Source organism: Caretta caretta, chromosome 1 (genome assembly GCF_965140235.1).
Source record: "Caretta caretta isolate rCarCar2 chromosome 1, rCarCar1.hap1, whole genome shotgun sequence".
Taxonomy (NCBI): domain Eukaryota; kingdom Metazoa; phylum Chordata; order Testudines; family Cheloniidae; genus Caretta; species Caretta caretta.
The window spans coordinates 243550302-243572272 of NC_134206.1; the positions used below are offsets into that span (position 1 = coordinate 243550302).

The window sequence follows — 21971 nt, forward strand, 5'->3', positions numbered from 1 at the left end:
TAATCAGGGCACCTGGGTTTAAAAAACTTCAGTTTGTGGTGTGCGTGTGAGGAGCTGGGAGCAAGAGGTGCAAGAAGCTGAGAATGAGAAGGCGTACTACTGGAAGACTGAGAAGTACAAGCATGATCAGACATCAGGAGGAAGGTCCTGTGGTGAGAATAAAGAAGGTGTTGGGAGGAGGCCATGGGGAAGTAGCCCAGGGAGTTGTAGCTGTCACGCAGCTGTTACAGGAGCCACTGTAGACAGCTGCAATCCACAGGGCCCTGGGCTGGAACCGGGAGTAGAGGGTGGGCCCGGGTTCCCCCATGCCCCCAACTCCCTACTTGATACCGGAAGAGTTGACCTGGACTGTGGGTTCCACCAGAGGGGAAGGTTTCTGGCCTGTTCCCGATCCACCAGGTGGATCAGCAGAGACTGCGGGGATTGTTCTTCTTCCTTTTCCCCATGCTGGCCAGTGATGAAGCTAACTGAGCGAACGGCAGATTTGAGCCACGAAAGTGGCCAAACTGAGGGCTGCCGTGAACCTCTGAGGTGAGCAAATCCGCCAATAAGTGCAGGACCCACCAAGGCAGAGGAGGAACTTTGTCACAATAGGCTTCTGCTTCCAGACCAAGACTATGAAATATGATATGGTTCCCTAAAAACATTAAGACTTCTAAAAGTGACAGATCTTTTCCAAGGTCTCCAAACCTACCCTGGTTAGCAACTTCTCATACTAAATTCCAGGTAAAACGCAATCTATTAGAGAAAGATAAGGACAGTCAAAATCAAAGAAACAAAGCCCAAGATTTTAAAAAATGACTAATGATTTTAGCTGCCTCAATTTTTGGATGCCCAACTTTTAAGTCACTTAAACAGGGCCTAATTTACAGAAAGAGCTAAGCATGCTTTTAAAGGGTACGCAATAGAAAGAAGGGTGGAAAGACCAGAAGACCAGTGGGAAGTATGTAATATACAACTTTGGGCCTTCTTAAATAACTCTGATCCTGAAACTTACATCATGGAAAAACTTTCATCTAGTGTTCCAAAAATGGACACCACAGAGGAAGCTATCAACTTCTGAAAAGAGCCATAGTATTCCCATGCTTAAATCCAAGAAATAAAAATATTGTAATTAATACCACTCTTCTCTTTTTAATCAATCCATTCATCAGTCATACTTCTTGGCCCTCATTGCCACAGTATTTGAATTCTTCAAAATCTTCATTTATCCTCCCAGAAGTAAGCTATTATCACCATTAGAAAAAAAAAGATGGGTAACTGAGGCACTGGGAGTCTAAGTGACTTGCCCAAAGGCACACAGGAAGTCTGTGATGGAGCAGGAAAGGTCTCCTGATTGCCAGGCTTGTTATCCTAACCACTAGACTGTCCTTCTTCTCCATCTGCAGAAAAGACTTATTGAAAAAAATATCTTCAAATTAATATGGATCCTTAAGCAATCTGAAAAAAAGAGGACTAATCTAATTGTGTCTTATCACCTGCAAACTCTTCGAAATATATTTTTTAAAAAAATGTAATTAAGATTTATTCCTTTTGTTTACCAGTTCCCTTTCACACAGTAAACTGTGGATGGACTTTTAGTCTCTTCTATTTTTATTTTTAATGTTAATCTGAATTTTTCCAACTTCAGTAGTAATGCACACCAATAGAAATAACTGTATGAAACTTATTCTTTTTCTTATAAGAATTTTCATGCTACTTGTTAAAGTGACGTAAGGCTTTATCTTAGTTATTTTAGACGGGAATCATGTTTGTTAAATAGAAGTTGACAATCTTCTTAACACTGAAAAGAATGCAGAATGAAATTTCAATTTTGTTTATACTTTGCTGTAAAAATCTTTCCTACATATTTATGTGCTTAAAGCCCTACAAAAATATTTTAAAAACCATGTATTCAAAACTGTAAATTTACAGCACATTGCACAGTAACACACTTTCATTGCCTGAAATCTAAGAAAATAAGCAATCACACAGGTTATATTTCATGAAAGAACCGTATGTTCCAGGATCCCAGGAAAAGACAGATTTTGTGCATAAGTAGAACAAAGGGTTGGTCCTGTTCATTAGATTTAGGTTTAGATTTTGGAAAAATGCTACTACACTGAGAAGTTTAAGAGGTAGACATGGTGCCAGAGATACAGCATGTAGCTAGTCATTTATTGGTGTAGCATTACCACCACCCACAGGACAATCCACTGTTCTTGAAACTACTACTCTTGACAGACAGCCTAGCTGCATGTGTTTCAGTTCAGAAAGGATCACTTTATTCCTGGACATTAATTAAACTGCAAACTGAATGTGCTCAGCAACTGAATCACTGGTGCAGAAACTACAAAAAAACACCAACCTCTACACAATTACCTATTACCTTGGTTTAAATGGTTTGCATAGAACCCATGTGTTATTAGATAATATAATATTTTAAATTTATACAGCCTTTCATCCAGTAGGGTGCCCAAAACCCTCTGCAGACTGGAGATGCACAGAGGGATGATTTCCTCCATCAGTAGGACGGGACAGAGCAGCTGTCTGACAGAACGTAACACTACAAAATAGTTTAGGGACAGAAAATGAAAAACACCCTTAATCAACAAAACTAAGAAGAAACACAGGCAGAATGTAATTAATCAGGTTGGTCAGAATATCACTAGTAGCAGCCCTGTTAATAAAAAAAACAAAAACAAAAGCATGAGATTTTGAATGACCACAAGTGGTCAGAACCTTGACATTAGATTTCATTATTTATGCAAAAAATCAGCATCTTCAGCAGTACAGTGGGGCCTTGGGGTTGATTTAGTTCAGTACTAATTCAGAGGAAAGAGTCCAATCTGTTGAATCACCAATACCACTTCCCAGCTAAGTATTATATATGTGGTCCTAATACATATATAATGTATAATATATAATATACTATATATGTATAATATATATGTGAGCTAACACGAGAGCATAGCACAAGATGGCAAGGCTGGAGTGGCACACAGTTGGATTTCCTTGTGTAATCATAGGACTAGAAGGGACCTCAAGAGGTCATCTAGTCCAGTCCCCTGCACTCAAGGCAGGACTAAGTATTATCTAGACCAGAGGTTTTCAAACTGTGGTCCAAGAGCTCCATTCAGGTGGTCTGCAGATAGTTCCCTCTAAGGTGTGTGTTAGGATATAGATATTCAGGCCTGTCTGCAAAGGCCTGTACTTTAAGAATTTAGGTGTATGCTTATCACTTGGCTAGTTATAGAGGTATAAAAGAAAGAATCAAAATCACTGTCTGCTGGTGTAAGGTCCCTCTCTTACTGTGACAGTCTGAGGCCCTGTTCTTAGGCTAAGGCCTTTGGCTAAGCAGCAGAGGCAGCCATAAGCTGGGAAGCAACTGGTCACATCCCTCACATTCCAAACTAGTCACATTGAAAGAAGGTGCTATTGGGCTGTTAGGAATACAATCCTGTCCTGATAGTGCCTATCACCTCCAGAGAAAGGAAAGTGCCTAGAAAATGTAAAAGGAAACTTAGTTTGATAGCATCCTGTCTGGCAAGAACTCACTTATCAATAGCTGGGATGTGAAATCCTCACTTCTGTATTGTTTTGTCATTATAGTTCCCACTTTGCTATTGTTTGTCTGTATAATCTCTGTCTGGTTCTGTGATCGTTCCCGTCTGCTGTATAATTAATTTTGCTGGGTGTAAACTAATTAAGGTGGTGGGATATAATTGGTTACATTATCATGTTACAATATGTTAGGATTGGTTAGTTAAATTTCAGGAAAATGATTGGTTAAGGTATAGCTAAACAGAACTCAAGTTTTACTATATAGTCTGGAGTCAATCAGGAAGTGAGGGGGTGGGGTGTGTGTGTGTGTGGGGGAAATGGGAACAGGGAATGGGGGTAAGAAAATTGGAATCATGTTTTGCTAAAGGGGGAAACGGGAATGGGGGTGGGGAAACTGGAATCATGTTTGGCGAAGGGCAGGAATGGGAACAGGGACACAGGTGTAAGGCTCTGTGGTGTCAGAGCTGGGAAGGAGGATACTAAGGAAGGAAATTGGAATCATGCTTGCTGGAAGTTCACCCCAATAAACATCGAATTGTTTGCACCTCTGGACTTTGGGTATTGTTACTCTCTGTTCATGCGAGAAGGACCAGGGAAGTGTGGGTGAAGGAATAAGCCCCTTAACAGTGTGCACCTGGGCGGCTGCACATAAGAGAATGAAGGCCACCAGCCTAATTAGTGGAGCCACTAATTAGGTGCCTGGACCCTGGAGAAAACGCACATGTAAGGTGAGGTGGTGGCCTTGTGGGGAATAGGGTATAGGTGGGAGGGGGCAGTGGGGTGAGAAGAGGAAGTGGGTGGGGGAAATTTGGGACATGCAGGGCTGCGGCGGCCAGAGAAAGAGGTGTCTTTCCCCAGCTCCAGGGCTGTGGCTGCTGAGGAGAGACTGCCCTCCTTCCCAGCCTCAGCTCTGTGACTGCTGTGGTGGAGGAGAGACCCCGCAAGTTCCTAGCCTCAGCTTGGGGGCTGCCATGGTGGGGGAGAGAGGGCACATCCATCGCATTAGAAAGGTAAGATATTACTGATATTAAAATATGAGTTGTGTGTTTTTATTTGTAGAACTAAAAACGTTTATTATTGGCTTTTTTTATATAGCACTTTTATCCAAAGTGCTTTACAATAGTTAGCTTATGGTACAAACAACATTTGGAAAAATCATTAAGTGGTTCACCAAGACCCACAGCAATTTTCAAGTGGTCTGCGAAAAAAAAGTTTGAGAACCACTGATCTAGATCATCCCTGACAGGTATTTGTCTAACCTGCTCTTAAAAATCTACAATGATAGAAATCTACACCCTCCCTAGGCATTTTATTCCAGTGCTTAACCACTCTGACAGTTAGGAAGTTTTTCCTAATGTCCAACCTAAACTTCCCTTGCTACAATTTAAGCCCATTGCTTCTTGTCCTATCCTCAGTGCTTAAGGAAAACAATTTTTCTCCCTCCTCCTTGTAACAACCTTTTACGTACTTGAAAACTGTTATGTCCCCTCTCAGTCTTCTCTTCCGCAGACTTAAACCCAATTTTTTCAATTTTCCCTCATAGGTCATGTTTTCTAGATCTTTAATGATTTTCGTTGCTCTTCTTTGGACTTTCTCCAACTTGTCCACATCTTTCCTGAAATGTGGCACCCAGAACTGGACACAATATTCCAGTTGAGACCTAATCAGCGCAGAGTAGAGCGGAAGAATTACATCTCGTGTCTTGCTTACAACACTCCTGTTAATACATCCCAGAACGATGTTTGCTTTTTTGACCTGTAACCCTGATACACCAGGTAAAACGTGCATATTTTGGAACATGTTGCAATAAGAACCTAAGGAGAAGCTCTCTCTTGTGAAGAGGTTTTTACACTGAAAGGGAGGAAAAAAGTATTTCATGGTCCTATTGCTCCATCTTTCTGCTGTTCAAAATCTTATCTCCTTTTCCTGCTTTGTTTTACCAGTGTCTACTCTCTAAGGTAGGAGAATCAGGGCAGTTTTTGAAAAGTAAAACAGCTTACCCTCAAAGAATAAAAGAAACGTTAAGCTATTCAAACACTCAGTCCTGTTTCCAGAGAATAGGTGATCACATCACAGAAACTCATCACCACCGCTTACTAAAAACACAGGTGCAGAAGTCAGACTCCAGAAGCAGATCATCTTGTGCAACTTTACACAGGTCCTATGCTTTCCCTATGTCATGGTAAGAATTACCTACAAGATGCCGTAGTCTTTCTGGTAGAGTCCACCCAGCACCTCCCTAGTTAATCCTGTAGCCTTTACCACAACAGAACTAGCTGAAGGAAAAGGAATAATGAAGCCAGAACACTAGATATAATGATCAGCCAGAATTTAAAAATTAAAAGCAAGAGAAATTTGTAAATAGTTAGCATATTTATGGTAAGATCAGGGAAGACAGTTGAGCATGAAAAGAGATCCTAGTGGTTAAAGCTACCTTGGGGAAAAAGTGCCTGGTATGGTGACAGGTTTCAGAGTGGTAGCCGTGTTAGTCTGCATCAGCAAAAAAAAACGAGGAGTACTTGTGGCACCTTAGAGACTAACAAATGTATTTGGGCATAAGCTTCCGTGGGCTAAAACCCACTTCATCAGATGCATGCAGTGGAAAATACAATAGGAATACATGTTCTCTGTGTATATATATTTTCCTACAGTATTTTCCACTGCATGCATCCGATGAAGTGGGTTTTAGCCCACGGAAGCTTATGCTCAAATACATTTGTTAGTCTCTAAGGTGCCACAAGTACTCCTCGTTTTTTTTCTTGGGAAAATAAAAAACATTCACAAACTATTTTATAGATGAAAACCCATCTTAGTTGAACTCTGGCCACACAGTATTTTGGCTGAGTGGGAACATGTTACCAATAATATTTGGCCTTCTCTATAAGGGGATACTGGCAAGCACCAACCAGTGAAGGGCCACGAAGGTGCGCTACAGTTAGTTGTACAGAGGGCTAAAAGAGACTGCACTCCATTTTGCCTACAGCTGGAGCATAAAAAAGATAGCTGGTCTCAGAACTGTTTGTGAAGTTGACACTCAGTCTATGCTTCTAGTCCTGCTCTCCTGCAGGAACACGGAATGAAGTGAATGCTACAGTATCTTCTCTTAAAGGATGATATTGTCCTTTTCCTCACCTCTCATGGTGGAAGAGGCTTCTAGGAAGAGTAAACAAACTACTCTAGGTTTCAGAGTAACAGCCATGTTAGTCTGTATTCGCAAAAAGAAAAGGAGTACTTGTGGCACCTTAGAGACTAACCAATTTATTTGACAGGTTTCAGAAGTAAAAGCTTATTTGAGCATAAGCTTTCGTGAGCTACAGCTCACTTCATTGGATGCAAACTACTCTAGTTACTTGAAACACTGTCTGCTTCCCACAGCTTGCCATATATAACCTAACCAGAGCTCAGGAGCAATTTTTAGCATTTTTTTTTCACATACTTGTACTGGGCTCTTTGTACTGGGCTCTTTGAATTTATAGTTGTAAGATCAAGTAATGTAAATAAAACTAAAAACCTCAACATCTTCATGTTACAGAGGCTGCTGTTATGAGGTGCTGTTTATAGCTATCATTGGACTGCTTACAAGCACAAAGAATATGCAAGGGAAAGATAAGTAGGGAGCATACCATTAATAAAATAGTTTTCGTCAGTGTGGATTGAGAAGATGTAATCTCATTAGATCAATGGATTTAGAAAAAGATACAAAGAATATACATGAAGGGAAAGCTGAACTTTTATTATGAATGAAACGGATAGATGGCATATGACCTAGAGCATGAAGTGTCAGCCCTCTATTTGTTTTATTCCAGATTAACAAAGATTATTCATCTTCTACCTCCCTGCTCAGATCAAGACTTGGTGAAGTGTCAGGCTACTCTCCCACGATGCAGTCTGGTAACCATCTTAGATAAAATCATTGGTGAAGACAAATATTGGACATCTTATTATCCCTCATAGGGTTAGTCTGCACTGCAGCTGAGAGCAAGCCTCCCAGCCAGGGTAGACAAACTCGTGGTAGCAGGGCTCGAGCTAGCATACTGAAAATGGCAGTGTGGACACTACAAATCAGGTAGTGGGTCAGGTTCTAAAGGCCACCTGACCCCCAAGGTCTGAGCTTGGACAGCTATTCCAAGTTGCCACCACAGCTGCAGTGTCCACACCATTTTTTTCGCACACTAGCATCAATTTGTCTACCCAGGCTCACTCTCAACTGCAATGTACACATACCCATATAGGTGGGGGGAGGGGAGTATTCAACCAACCAGTTAAAAGCTGAATTATCTGTTAGGGGACTAACATTTTAAATCTGAAGAATTAAAATAGTTTTTTTTTCATTATTTTAAAAACAACAAAACCACGTAAACAAAACACACCTTCACTTTTAGATTTTGGTAAGACAAGAAACTTGAAAAAAGATAGGCTCAGGTTCAATACACTAAAAGCAGGCACTGTGAAAGTTTCCCTCCAACAGCTCCAACAATGCACCTTTTGCCTGTGCTGCAGCAAATAGTCTTGCAACTGCAACCCTTCCCTGTCCCAACCAGCTCTGCCAATACATATTAAACCTCATCTGCAGCAGTCTTAGCTACTCAAATCCTCAACATCTACTAAGCAGAAAGTGGGTTCCGTGATACAAATAAACAATCAACTGCCACATTTCATAACTGATGTTACATTTGAAATCAGGTTTTCAGAGATTAAACTACTGTATTAATTGTTTAGCGCTGATTCTACTATAATGTTTAGAATCTAACAGAAAATAGATTGAAGAAAAAACCTATTCTTTAGTAACTTTTAACTTCTATTGAATTAGCAGAGTCCAATTTATGAAAGGCCTGTAAGCTTCTGCACACTTTGGCTGAAAAAAGTATTTTCTAAAAAGCAATTAAATCTTTATGAATGACATTTTATTGAGGTTTCAGTGGGTTTTTTGTGATCTGAGATCACACGCATCTGCTTTTAACACAGCTCCCATTAGCCGGGAAAGAAAAGTCAAAATATAGCATAGTTTCTTTTCCTTAATGAGAGTATTCAATTATTTGATTCTTTCCCCTCCGAAAATCACACTTGCTATAATCAATGAAATAATCTTTTTTTAAAAAATAAAATAAGAATTTAAAGATCTAATTTTTAAAACATGAAATGTAATTTGGGCAGAGTACATTTTTAAAACGAAGTCTGAAAGGTGCTATGCTAAAGTAGGATACACCCAGAATATGGCATATATTAACAAAATTATCACTATGGAAATGTCAAAAATAGATATTTAAAGTGTAGAGGAAAGTCTACCAGAGTAGTTGCAAAACGTGAAACACTAAAAAACAATAGCCACTATTTTTGTGGGTTTGCAATGTTTTTTGTCTGCCGTTGCAGAACCAGCCAGCTCAGGGCATGTAAATTAACAAATCTTATCCACAGAAATGTTAGCACACATACAAGACTGGATTCTTTTGGCCAGCTGTGTCTGGCCGGGCCATACCTGTGCCCTAAATATCCTCCTCCCAACCACCACCCAAAAGGCATGAAGGGCAGAGAAGTCCCAACCATCCCTCAGTTCTTTTTCCAAAACAGAACTGCAGAGGAGTAGGACTCGAGAAGTGGAGGAAGAGGGCAGGTCATGTAGGCAACACATTCCAGAAAATAACAGTTACTCTCAGTTAAGTAACTATTCTTTCTTCTGTAAGTGATTACTTGCAAGAATTACACTCCTCGTAATTAAACAGTTGTCTGTCTTTTTGGAGGTAGGCAACAGGATTCCTACTTGAACAATGACTGCACCAGAGCCCTGCTGAAATGGGCATCCAATCTGGAAACCTCTATAAAAGAATACTGTCTCACAGATGTATGGACTGATCTCTGTGAAGTTGCCCTACAAATTTCAGAAATATGCAAAGAGTTCTGAAAGGCAGCTGAGGCTGCCTAATCGCTAGTGAAATGAGCTTTAATGTGTCTAGCTTACAACATGTTCTTATACAAGTGGATGCCCATTTTGATAATCTCTCTGATGACACTGCCTGTGACCCTTAACCCAATCAGCAAAGGCCACAAACAGTCTAGGTGTGTTTCTGAATAATTCTTTCCTATTAAGGTAATATGACAATACCCGTACTACATCAAGAGTATTGAGTTTAGTTTCATCTATGGTTGAGTGAGGCTTGGGGAAGAAAACTGGAAGATGAATATATTATTTTATATGAAATTCTGAAACAATTTTGGGTAAGTACTTGGTATGAGGCCTAACAGCAATCCTGTCCTTATGAAAAACAGTTTAAGGGGGACCACCATGAAAGCCTAAATCTACCCTATATTTCAAGCTGATGTAATGGCCACTAACAAGACAATACTTATTGATAGGAGGTATCACAAACAGGTTGCTACATGTTGTAAGAGAGGAAACGATCAACCCTCTTAATACTCTGTTAAGGTCCTAAGTAGTATGGAGCTCTCAAACTGAGGAAAAAAACATTAATAAGTCTCTTAAAGAATCGTGCCACTATAGGGTAAGAAAATGCAATATTTCAGGTAGGATGGTGATGTGCAGATACTGCTGCTAGATGAACCCTTATGGAATAGAAATAAATTCAAATACTCTACTGAGATGATCTATTAGAGAGTTCTCAGTGCCTGGGAGATAGAGGGCCAGTGATGAATACATCACGTACAGAGCTGTCATAAATATAAAGAGAAGGGTAAACCCCTTTGAAATCCCTCCTGGCCAGGGGAAAGCTCCTCTCACCTGTAAAGGGTTAAGAAGCTAAAGGTAACCTCGCTGGCACCTGACCAAAATGACCAATGAGGAGACAAGATACTTTCAAAAGCTGGGAGGAGGGAGAGAAACAAAGGGTCTCTGTCTGTCTATATGCTGTCTTTGCCGGGGATAGACCAGGAATGGAGTCTTAGAACTTTTAGTAAGTAATCTAGCTAGGTACGTGTTAGATTATGATTTCTTTAAATGGCTGAGAAAAGAATTGTGCCGAATAGAATAACTATTTCTGTCTGTGTATCTTTTTTGTAACTTAAGTTTTTGCCTAGAGGGATTCTCTGTGTTTTGAATCTAATTACCCTGTAAGGTATCTACCATCCTGATTTTACAGAGGTGATTTCTTTACTTCTATTTCTATTAAAAGTCTTCTTGTAAGAAAACTGAATGCTTTTTTCATTGTTCTTAAGATCCAAGGGTCTGGGTCTGTAGTCACCTAGGCAAATTGGTGAGGCTTTTTACCAAACCTTGTCCAGGAAGTGGGGTGCAAGGTTTTGGGAAGTATTTGGGGGGGAAAGATGTTTCCAAACAGCTCTTCCCCAGTAACCAGTATTTGTTTGGTGGTGGTAGCAGCCAATCCAAGGACAAAGGGTGGAATATTTTGTACCTTGGGGAAGTTTTGACCTAAGCTGGTAAAGATAAGCTTAGGAGGTTTTTCATGCAGGTCCCCACATCTGTACCCTAGCGTTCAGAGTGGGGAAGGAACCTTGACAAGAGCTGAATGGCCTCCTGACATAGTGGAGGACCTGGCTCCTCATCAGACAAAAAGAAAAACTGTGGTATTATCCATCAGCACTTGCTGAATGTGGATCCCTGGAGTAGAGGAAGGAATGCTTTGCATGCCAGGCAGATGGATCTGAGTTCCAGGACAGTTATATTCAGACAAGATTCTTGAGGGGGCCATAGGTGTTCGAAGGTGATCTAGATGAACTCAACAATCCTTAAATGTAGGCCTCTGTCACCAGAATCTTGGTAGGAAGGGGTAGCACGCAGGTACTCCCTTGCACACCTGAAGTGGGTCTTTCCACCAGTTTAACCAAGGGGGCTTCTTGCAGGATCAAGATTAGCGTGTCCACATAGTGTCTGCTGGGTAGATACACTGATTTCAACCAAGCTTCCATGGAGTGTAGATGAAATCCGACAAACAGCATCACATAGGTACACAAAGCCATATGTTCCATAAGTCTGAGGTATGCTCTTATTGATTTTGGGGGAAATTTAAAGTTGGTTGATGAGGTCCACTGTAGCTAGGAATCTTTCTTGTGGAAGCGAAACTGTCACTGGCCTGTAATCTAACATAGCTCCTATGAACTTTATGCTATAAGTCAGAATAAGTGTAGATTTTTTTCTGACCTCCAGACCCAGTGTGGGCAAAGCCTTTAATGTTACTTGAACTGCTTTGGTCACTTACTGAGAGAACTTCCCCAGAGCAATCAGATAAGGAAAGATCTGAATCCCATGTTGTCTTAAGTGAGCTGCTATGACTGCAAAGTAGTTGGTGAATGGTCTTGGTGCTGAGGAAAGGCGAAAGGGCAGGATCTGGGGAGATATTCCTATTAGGACCATGAGGAATTTTCTGTGAGCCAGATGTATGAATATATGAAAATAGGCCTCTTGATGATCAGGACCTGCAAACCAGGCTTGAGGATCTAATAATGGAATTATTGAGGCCAATACCACTCCCTTGAATTTGAAACCATGGATGAAAGTGCGGAGATATTGAAGAACCAGGATGCCAACCCTCTTTCTTCTTCGGAATGAACAAATAATGGGAATAAATCACCTTGTCCCTGAACTCTTCCACTGCTCCAAGATGTAGTCAAGTCTCCACTTCTTGATTCATCAGTGTCTCATGAGAGTGGTACTTGAGGAGGGATAGACAAGATGGAGAGAAAACAGGAAGGGACTGGAATTGTATGCAAATTCCATTATCTCTTGGACTCATTTGTCCACGGTGATACTAGTCCAGATTCCCCCTCACCCCCCTGCAAAAACAACAAAAAAAAAACAGCTGTTACCAAAACGGAGGGAAATTGGTAGCGATCCGCCTTCCAGGCTCTCAGCTGTGCTGTGAAACAGTGTTGAGAGAAAGCAACTGAGTTTGCTGGAGCTGAGGAAGAGGCAGTGGTTGTTCTTTGTTGAACCTCTGCTTCTTTCTCAGTGAGTTATGTTCTCTGTGAGCTATAATGGCATGGAGGAGAGGGATACCATTTTAAGGAGGGTTGAGGTCTGGCTTGCTGTATGCTCCAGCCCCAAGGAGACAAGTCCAGAGAAAACAAAGTAGCTTTAGAGTCTTAACAGGTAGAGGGTCTCATTAGTGTTTGAGTTGAAGAGGTTGAGTCTTGAATGGAAGACCGTCTATTGTGGTTTGGACCTGCCTCGGTATTCCCAATAATTGAAGCCTGTGGCTGTGGTGCATGCAGCTGTATTAGATGCATCCAAAACAGTCTGCAGAGAAGTTGCCCTTTTCATTATTTAATTCTTCCCTGTGCTCCTATGTGAGTCTTTTCTATAAATAAAGACAATCTGTCCCAGTGCAAGCCGTCACATTTTGCCAGAAACACCTGGTAGTAGGCAATACACATCTGGAGACTGACAAAGGACTAGACTATTCTGTGAAACAGATCTAGTCTCTTCGGGTTCTTTTTTTTTTTGTTTTAGAAGGCCTTTGATACTTGGATCTTTCCTGGACAGCTGCTGTGATAATTGATCCTGGTACCAGATGTGAAAAAAGGTAGTCACAGCCCTTGGGTTAAATTTGGTCTTGGAACTGACATGTATTGATGCTGGAATGTGCCCCAAGTCCTTTGCAGGCTCTAACAATCTCTCACTAATAGGTGTGGAGAGTCTACCGGCTTGGAAAGGTAACAGCTTGAGTGACTCCTCTTGCACTACTGCCATGTTGGGTGTGGTTCTTTCATTAGTTCCTGGCACGTCTGTTTGGAAAAAGGCACAGAAATACTGAATAACTAATTGGAGGGAGAATGATTAAATTGGTGCCAGGATCAATTGTTTCTTCCCTTTGCTTGTTGATTCTCTTCACTTCTCTCCCTCCTGTCTTTCTAACTGACCTGGTTGGGAAGGAAGGGACTCTAACTGCAGAAAAGGTGGGGCAGAGTATGCTGGCTTGCTCACATGCGGCTGCATATCCTTTGGTGTCCCGTAGGTCTATGATTGATAAAAGCATATGGATACTGGACTTAGGGACACAGAGGATGGATATCAGGAGGCTAGTTTCTTGAGAGACCAATGCCTTTTCCTGCTCTTTAGTGTGTTTCCCATGGAGGCCAGAAGGCCCAGTGGGCAGGCCATGGCTTGATAGTTTTTCAACCCCTCAAAGTCCTGGGATGGGCTGATGGTCAGTAGGCCCTGCAGTCAAACTGTGGTCTGTTGTTCCCCAGATGGATGTGGGGGAAGGGGAGAGAGGTAAGGGAACCTGGATCCTATCTCTTCACTGGGTTCCAACCCAAGGGCTAAGGAAGAGAGGCATGGAGTGTCTCAGCCATCTCTTCCTAGTGCACCTCACCAGCCACCCCGGGCTTCTTTCTACCTCCAGGCTCTCTCTCAGGTTTGCGGTGTGGTTGCAGCCCCAATCACTCTCAGTGGGAGTTTCCAATCCATCTCAGAGGCTCAGTTGATGAAATAAGTAAATTGGATACAATTAACTTAGGCTTGACTAGAGACTGGGAGTGGCTAAGTCATTATGCAAGGTAACCTATTTCCCCTTGTTTTTTCCTACCCCCCCCCCCCCGACGTTCTTGTTAAATCCTGGATTTGTGCTGGAAATGGCCCACCTTGATTATCATACACAATGTAAGGAGAGTGATCACTTTAGATAAGCTATTACCAGCAGGAGAGTGGGGTGGGGGGAGAGAAAACCTTTTGTAGTGATAATCACCCATTTTTTCATGGTTTGTGTGTATAAAAACGTCTTCTGTATTTTCCACAGCATGCATCCGATGAAGTGAGCTGTAGCTCACGAAAGCTTATGCTCAAATAAATTGGTTAGTTTCTAAGGTGCCACAAGTACTCCTTTTTTTTTTGCGAATACAGACTAACATGGCTGCTACTCTGAAAGGAAACATACTAAGTATTTGCTAAGTAGCAAAATCCTATTCATGGAGTCATTTGCTATTAGAGCTGAACACAACAACAGAGACAAAAAACAGCCTGCTTGACGTTGGTGTCACTACAGGTTTGATGTGGTAGACATTTTCATCACTACCTCATGAGGCAAATATCCAACACCATTGTGCAGCATGAAGTTGAGAAGAAGGCCAGTCACTTCCCTTTCAAATGACCCAAAAGTGCCCACCTTCTTATGAAGGACACAAGGATGCTTATGTTACAATAAAAACATCACAGTGAAGTGGAGGTCTGTCCAACAATGTGCCTGTAACTGTAACTACTTAGAGTTTTATATCCTAGTGGATATTCTTCTGAGCCCCCGACGTTTATTTCACTTTTTATGTAGTACTGACTGCTGTCACTGTCTATAGTGGTCCTTCTTGTCGAAAGATTCTAGATATAAATATTACTTAGTAGTTAGTCATATACCGTTTAGCATGTATTAGGACTGGGGATGAGCGGTAGAGTGAAGCTTCTATTCTGAGCTGGTACTATATTTTAAATTTTCTTTTACCAGGTTATGGCAGTCTGGAGTTGTTCAGATTGCCACTCAACTTATACAGACATCTTTCAATGGGCTCTTATTTGGAGCTACATTGTATACCTGACTAATGGCCTATATCACCTATCCACCAACAGTTCCTTCCCACTTAGCTATAGAAGGTATAGAGTGCTCTTCAGTGTTTCCTAGTGGAATTAATATTCTATTTTAGAGGGCAAACAGTTCCTGAAAACCTTGTGCTTTTAAGATCCTAGTTTACTTGCCTGAAAAGGTGATATTGTACTTAAGTTTGAGTTTGTGCTGAGAACGGTATAGTTGGGATTATGTTACCCAATGTGCATTACTTTGCATTTATCTACACTGAATTTCATTTGCAATTTTATTGCCCAGTCACCCAGTTTTGTGAGATCCCTTTGTAGCTCTTTGCAGTCTGCTTTGGACTTAACCATCTTGCGTAATTTTGTATCAGTTCTCAATGACGTCAGTTAAAGGAATCTTACACTGCCCAGCACTTCTGAAAAATCAAGTCACTTTTATGCTGGCTTAATGGTGTTTTACAAAGTTGACACTTGTCAACATGTATTTTAGGTTATTTATTTTAATACTGCTCAGCACCCAGAGGCAATATGAAGAGTGCTCGGATGAATTAAAAAACAATTATAAAAATGGCCTTGAAAAAAGCCTTTGCTATGCAAAAACAGGACTTCAGACTTGAGTACCAATAGGTCAATATTAGCCTTGTTGGTCTGGAAGGATAAATTAATTTTCCTCTGTCATATCTTAGTTTCTGCTTTTAAAATAGATGAAAAAAGAGCTTCTATTTATATTTTTAATTGTTTAAACAACTGTTTAAATTGTTTCATTAACATTTGAGATCCTTTTAAAACTGTATCCTGGCACAAATCTTCAGGGTGTACACAATTACTTCATATTGCTCAGTTTGGTGAAGTGCGATAAGCTTTCCCTCCCCCTCCCTCGCCATTAATAGGTTATCTAATTTTAAGGTAGAAACTACTAGTTTGTTTTTAAATCTCCCTTGTACTTATGCTTTATGGTTTCTTGCTTCAGCTATGCCAATATATTTCAATCCTAACTTGAAATATACCTGACCAGTACAGCACCAGATTTTGCTAGCCTGGCCTTCCATAGTTCACTATCTGTCGCTATATGGCAGTTGCTATTTTCTAGACTTTTATGATATTGAAAGGATCACAGGATATGACTGATTTTAACCATGTGTTTCTTATTATTTCCCTCCTACTGTAGGGTGTTAATGTAATTCTCACTCCCTCAGTTAAGCACTAGATAACTCCACTAGGACAGTTACCACCACCAGCGGGAAGTCTTAATAGCTCAGCATGAAATTCTGTGGTAAATTTGCTTAACCAGTAATATTTTCAGAGCTTCTGTTTATTTTATTATTTACTTTGAATTATTATTGTACCCGTCAAACTTTCTAGGTGATATAATTTTAAACACATTATAATCACATATAATAAAGACCTCTCCAGCCCTCATAACCATCCCATAATCCCAATTTGCCCTAACAGTTTGGGGCAAATTAGCAAACCGAAAATACTTCACATGGAAAAAGAAAAGGAGTACTTGTGGCACCTTAGAGACTAACCAATTTATTTGAGCATGCTCAAATAAATTGGTTAGTCTCTAAGGTGCCACAAGTACTCCTTTTCTTTTTGCGAATACAGACTAACATGGCTGTTACTCTGAAACTTCACATGGAAAGAATCACTCTTAAAAGGCTTTCCCAACTCTGTAACAAACTTCATTTAGCTCCAATCAGCCCCCACTCCCCACAGGAAAACCTCATTTTAGCAAATGACTCTCTCTCTGTACTTATATGGCTTCCACCACCATAATATTTCAGTTCTTCACAAGCATCAATGAAGTTATCCTTGTAAGAGCAGGAAAAAATTAAGAAATGTCAGGTTTAAAGTTGCCTTTGCAACCTTAATTTGGCCCCCTTATACAGACACATTATGATACAGTTTTTAACTAAATGATCAACTATTATTTTTCGCATAGGACCCTTGACTCATTCATGGAATGAATCAGGGTTGTGTAGTGAATAAGGCTGCTATCTGTAGGATTTCTGCCTCATTCAGTCTCAACATTAGAAGATGTACAGCAAATGAGGGAAACAACAGAATAGCAAGGATGGCCTTCTGATTAAGACAGGTGAATACCACACAGGATAACTCAATTCTATCTGTCTCTGCCACAGCCTTCTGACATGATGCTAGTCAAGTCATTTACACTGAAATTTTCACAGATGGCCACGGTGTTCCTCATTTTCCGGTGTACAACTTGAAAAACAAGGAGTCTGATTTCAGAAGTGCTGAGTGCTCACAACAGCAACTGAAGTGAATGGAAGCAATGAATTCTCATCAATTCTGGTAGCCAAGAGGTGGAATGTAGAAGAATGAACACAGAATTGAGTCATGAGTTTTAATATGGTTCAATCACAGATTCACTACATGGCCTCAGATATGTCCAGATAAATCCAGATAAATGGATTTCCATTTGCTTCTAGATTGTACTGCATGCAAAAAGCACATTAAAAGTAGTATTTTAGTTATGTAGAGAACAATAATCACACATATCCTATTACATGAAAAACAACTAAAGCCATATTCATCTTTGGTGTAACTGACTTAAAGGGACTTCAATTAACCCCCAATTAATTTAACTGAACTCATATGATTGTCAGAATATATTTTAAACAGGAAATTGTAAATATGTGATTTTGTTGTGAAATTCCTTTTCATGTATTTCACTATCCCCTCATATTTAGCAATCACTCCCAAGATTTTTGTCACCAGCTAGTAACCAGACCATGGAGTAGTCATGCTTAATTAATAGTAAGATGATCTTTAAGATTAAATAGAAAAAATTCTAGAAAACTATTAGGCACAGAATTGTTACTATTTTTAATTGTACTGTGAGAATACTCACAGGCCCCAAGTAGGACTGGGGCCTTGCTGTATTTGATCCTGTACAGATGCAATGGAAGCCAAACCCCGACCTAAAATTTCTTCCTAATCTCAAGATGATTTATGCCATGAAATATGAAAGTATCCTATCCCTCATTATCTTTGATGCTATCCAATATAACTATAGTTATTACTGTTCATATAAATGTTTCATTTAAAAAGTTATTTGGTTGTACTACCTCTTTCCAATGACTTACATAGGAGAATCTGTGATTGATATGGTTCTTCCTGTCAGGTAAAATATCACGCTCCCCTTGTCAGCCAGAGGGCAAGAAGTTAGTACCATGACGAAGGTTATAAACCATGGGCCATTTTGTTGAGGAGACAATAAAAGATCAACCAATACACCTGCTGAAAACTCAGGGTCTTTATATTTATTACAGTAAGCTAAGCCCCACTTGATGAGAATAAAGGCAAACTCACCTGCCAACTCCATCTCACCAGTTTATACCTCCAAGTATTGAGTTAGCCATTTTGGTCAGATCACTGAAATGGGAACTCACTTTCAGTTGTTTGCCTACTATGACCTCTAAATCCTTTTTACAGTCACTGTTTTCCAGTCCCTCATTCTGTAGGTATGCTCTGCGTTCTTTCTTCCCCGATGTTTATGATTTTGCATTTGACCGTATCAAAGCATATTTTGTTTGAATGGGCCCAGCTTACCAAATTTTCTCTGTAGGACACCCTGTCATCATCATTATTTACCTCTACACCAATCTTTGTGTCATCTGCAAATTATATCAGTAATAGTTATATATTTACTTCCAGATCATTAATAAAATTGTTGAATACCATTCACCTAGAATTAGTCCCTGGAGTACCCCTCTAGAACCACCCACATCTGATAACAGGTTTCAGAGTGGTAGCTGTGTTAGTCTGTATCAGCAAATACAACGAGGAGTCCTTGTGGCACCTTAGAGGCTGAAGTTTGTCTGGGCATAAGCTTTCGTGGGCTATAACCCACTTCATCAGATGCATGGAGTGAAAATTTCAGTAAGCAGGTATAAATATACAGCACATGAAGAGATGGGAGTTGCTTTATCAAATGGGGGGGGGGGGGGTCAGTGCTAACGAGGCCAATTCAATCAGGATGGATGTGGCTCATTTCCAACAGTTGACAAGAAGGTGTGAGTATCAACAGAGGGAAAATTATTTTTTGTAGTGACCCAGCCACTCCAGTCTTTATTCAGGCCTAATCTGGTGAGGATTCCTCTTTGACAACTATTTTTGAGATTTGTCAGTTAGCCAATTCTTAATCCATTTCACATGTGCTTCACTGATACTGGATAGTGCCAATTTTAAAACCAGAATGTGGAGAGATAAGTCAGATGCCTTACAAAAAAGTATTTTACATCTATGCAGTGACCCTTATCAACAAACTTGTAATCTCCTCAAAAATGAAACCGGATTTGTTTGACAACACCTATCTTCCATAAAACCATGTTGACTGGCATTAATTATACTCTGACCATTTAAAACGGAATCCTGTATCAGTTTTTCTGTTATTTTGCCAAAGACTAATGTCAGGGTAACTGGCCTATAGCTATCTAGGTCATCTCACTTGTCCTTTTTGAATATTGGCACATTAACACTTTCCCAGTCTTCTGGAATTTCCCCAATATTCCAAGATTTATTAAAAATTAACATAAGCAGACCTTTTTTAGGAATCTTAGGTGCAAGTTATCTAGGCTTGCTGATTTAAAAATATTTATCCTTAGTAGATATTGTTTAACATCATGCTACTTCCTTCCAAATACAGACTGCAAATATTTAATGAACACGTCTGTCTTTTCTGCATCATAACTGTCAATTTTACCATCTCCATTTAGTAATGGGTTTAAACCATTGTTAGGATTATCTTTTGTTCTGGATATATTTAAAATCTACTGAGACTTTGCAGATGCTATAATGGAGGAAAAGAACCACTTCCTTGACTCTCACATGGCCAGGGTACCAGGATTCAAAACAACTTTATGACTCAGTCAACCATGTTCTCCAAGAGACTTCTGCCATTAGTTCTCTACAATGTTCCCTCTCACCTCCTCATTCACAGGTCATCTGCAAACCATGGAGACTTGTGAAGTTGAAGCCAGGGAAGGCTAAGCCTACGGATTACTATAGCAATAACTGTCATCTGTTAGCAATACAGTACTCTCCTTCACAGCCTTTTTGAATCACTGAAGTTTAATTCGGAGTCCCTGGGAGCAGATAATGAAAGCAGGTCCCTTGTCCCAACAGTATGCTGTGTGCCCTAACCTCAGAACACAGGAGTCACTGTTCAATCCATGACATGGGCGTAATATTCAACTCTCCAATTGCTAATCCTTTCCCAAATACCAGATGATTTAGAATGTGGCCAGCTGTATGTACTGAGCCTGCAACCAGCTGGGAAATCCCCACTGTCATTATGGTAGCCATGAAATAATTGTGCACACTTAGAAGATAGATCTATGTGGGTGTTGAAGTTACTGAGCACTACCTACCTTCACATATCCAAACTCCTCTGTACTGAGGACCATTAGGGTGTAAAAGGGAAATCTGCACACCAATAATAGCCCCCATTTAACTTCAGCCTAGAAACAGATACACCATTGGATCTAATTTCAGGCCAGGAGACTCAGACTTTAAGGTCAGAAGGGATCATCATAATTACTGTTGGATGTAAACAGCACAGTCATACATATCGTTGATAACTCCTCTTGGATTCAGAGTGTACTAATTACTCAGATAGAATTAACTACTGCAGAACCAGTTTGGGTGCATCATCCAGGCTGGTCTCAGCTATACATGCAAAGTTGGGGGCCTCCAACCTTTACCAAAACATGGATAGTTGATGTTTTATATTAACCTATTAGTATTACCTTCAATATGAATCAGAAGCAATGATCACCAATTAAACATCTTTTTTCCTGAGGTTCCAGACAAAACAAACAGCACCAGAACTAAGGTGTTTACACTGTAGCCTATGTCAGCAAAAGTTATGTTGCTCAGGGAGCTGGACTATTCACATCCCTGAGCAACATAAGTTACACGGACATAAGAGTTTGTGTGTACAGTGCTACATCAGCAGGAGAGCTTCTCCCGCCAACATAGCTTATGCTGCTTGCGGAGGTGGGTTTTTTTTATGCCAACAGGAGAGCTCTCTTCCGTCAGCTTAGAGCATCTTCACCAGACATGCTGCAGCAGCACAGCTGTATCGGTACGGCTGTGCCACTGCAATACTGCACGTATAGATATACCTTAAGTGTCTCACTCCAGCCTTTTTTTGCCTTTTATAACAATTTTTCCTGTACACCACCACATGACCTCAAGACCTAAATACCAAGCAATCTTCTTCCCCCATGCTCCATATCCCCAAGCACACTTAAATCTTGTGATGCCCTTTGACGTATACTGGTTTGGAAACAAAAAGTTGTGTCATTTGTTCAAGTTTTGTGCTCTTCTAAAATTCATTCTTTCCCTTTCAAAGCCAGCACACCCACTTCCATAGATTGGACCAGATTCCTGGTTCTCTGTTTTAATGCCTCAAGTGGTTGGTTCTGGCCTTTTGTTAGATCTCAATTTTAGATCAACCCACAGCAGTCTAATAAACATCTTTCTTAAAAGTGGATACTGACCTTGAGGTGAGGCTGAAGGGAACAGCAAATCCAGGAAGGAGATGCGAAAGAGAAAGTTAGAGAAAGGGTTAATGAGAATCCTGTTCAGAGGTAACACAGCACAAGAAAACAGGACAAAACAACCAGTGCAGCATTAGAGACAAAATAACACACACACAAGCAAAGTTCTTCCTAGAACAAAGTGCACCAAGGTTTGCCATCTTTCAGTTAACAAGACACACATTATAATTAGATTACACCACTCTACTTAGAGATGAGTTTCTCTAGGGCACATTATCTCTGGTACAAATTGTTTCTTGGGGCAGGGGAATGAACCAATTTCAGATACCTCTGGGATTGCACTGGAACACCACCAGCCAACTTCCTTCAGGAACGTTAACTGGACTTTTTTTTTTTTCCTTTTTTTAAAGTGT

At 40.4% G+C, this 21971-nt stretch overlaps 1 protein-coding gene across 12 annotated transcripts in view; it reads right to left on the reverse strand.

Annotated features, from left to right (window-relative positions):
* ERC1 (ELKS/RAB6-interacting/CAST family member 1) overlaps positions 1-21971 on the reverse strand; it is a 538100-nt gene that overhangs the window by 263113 nt on the left and 253016 nt on the right. For 9 of the 12 annotated variants that reach the window (XM_048828774.2, XM_048828736.2, XM_048828764.2 and 6 more), the window contains one exon: positions 21559-21570. The exons of the other annotated variants lie outside the window; for them this stretch is intronic. In XM_048828774.2, the coding sequence (XP_048684731.1) occupies positions 21559-21570 (12 nt within the window). The remainder of the gene's footprint in view (positions 1-21558; positions 21571-21971) is intronic. 12 annotated transcript variants of the gene reach the window in all.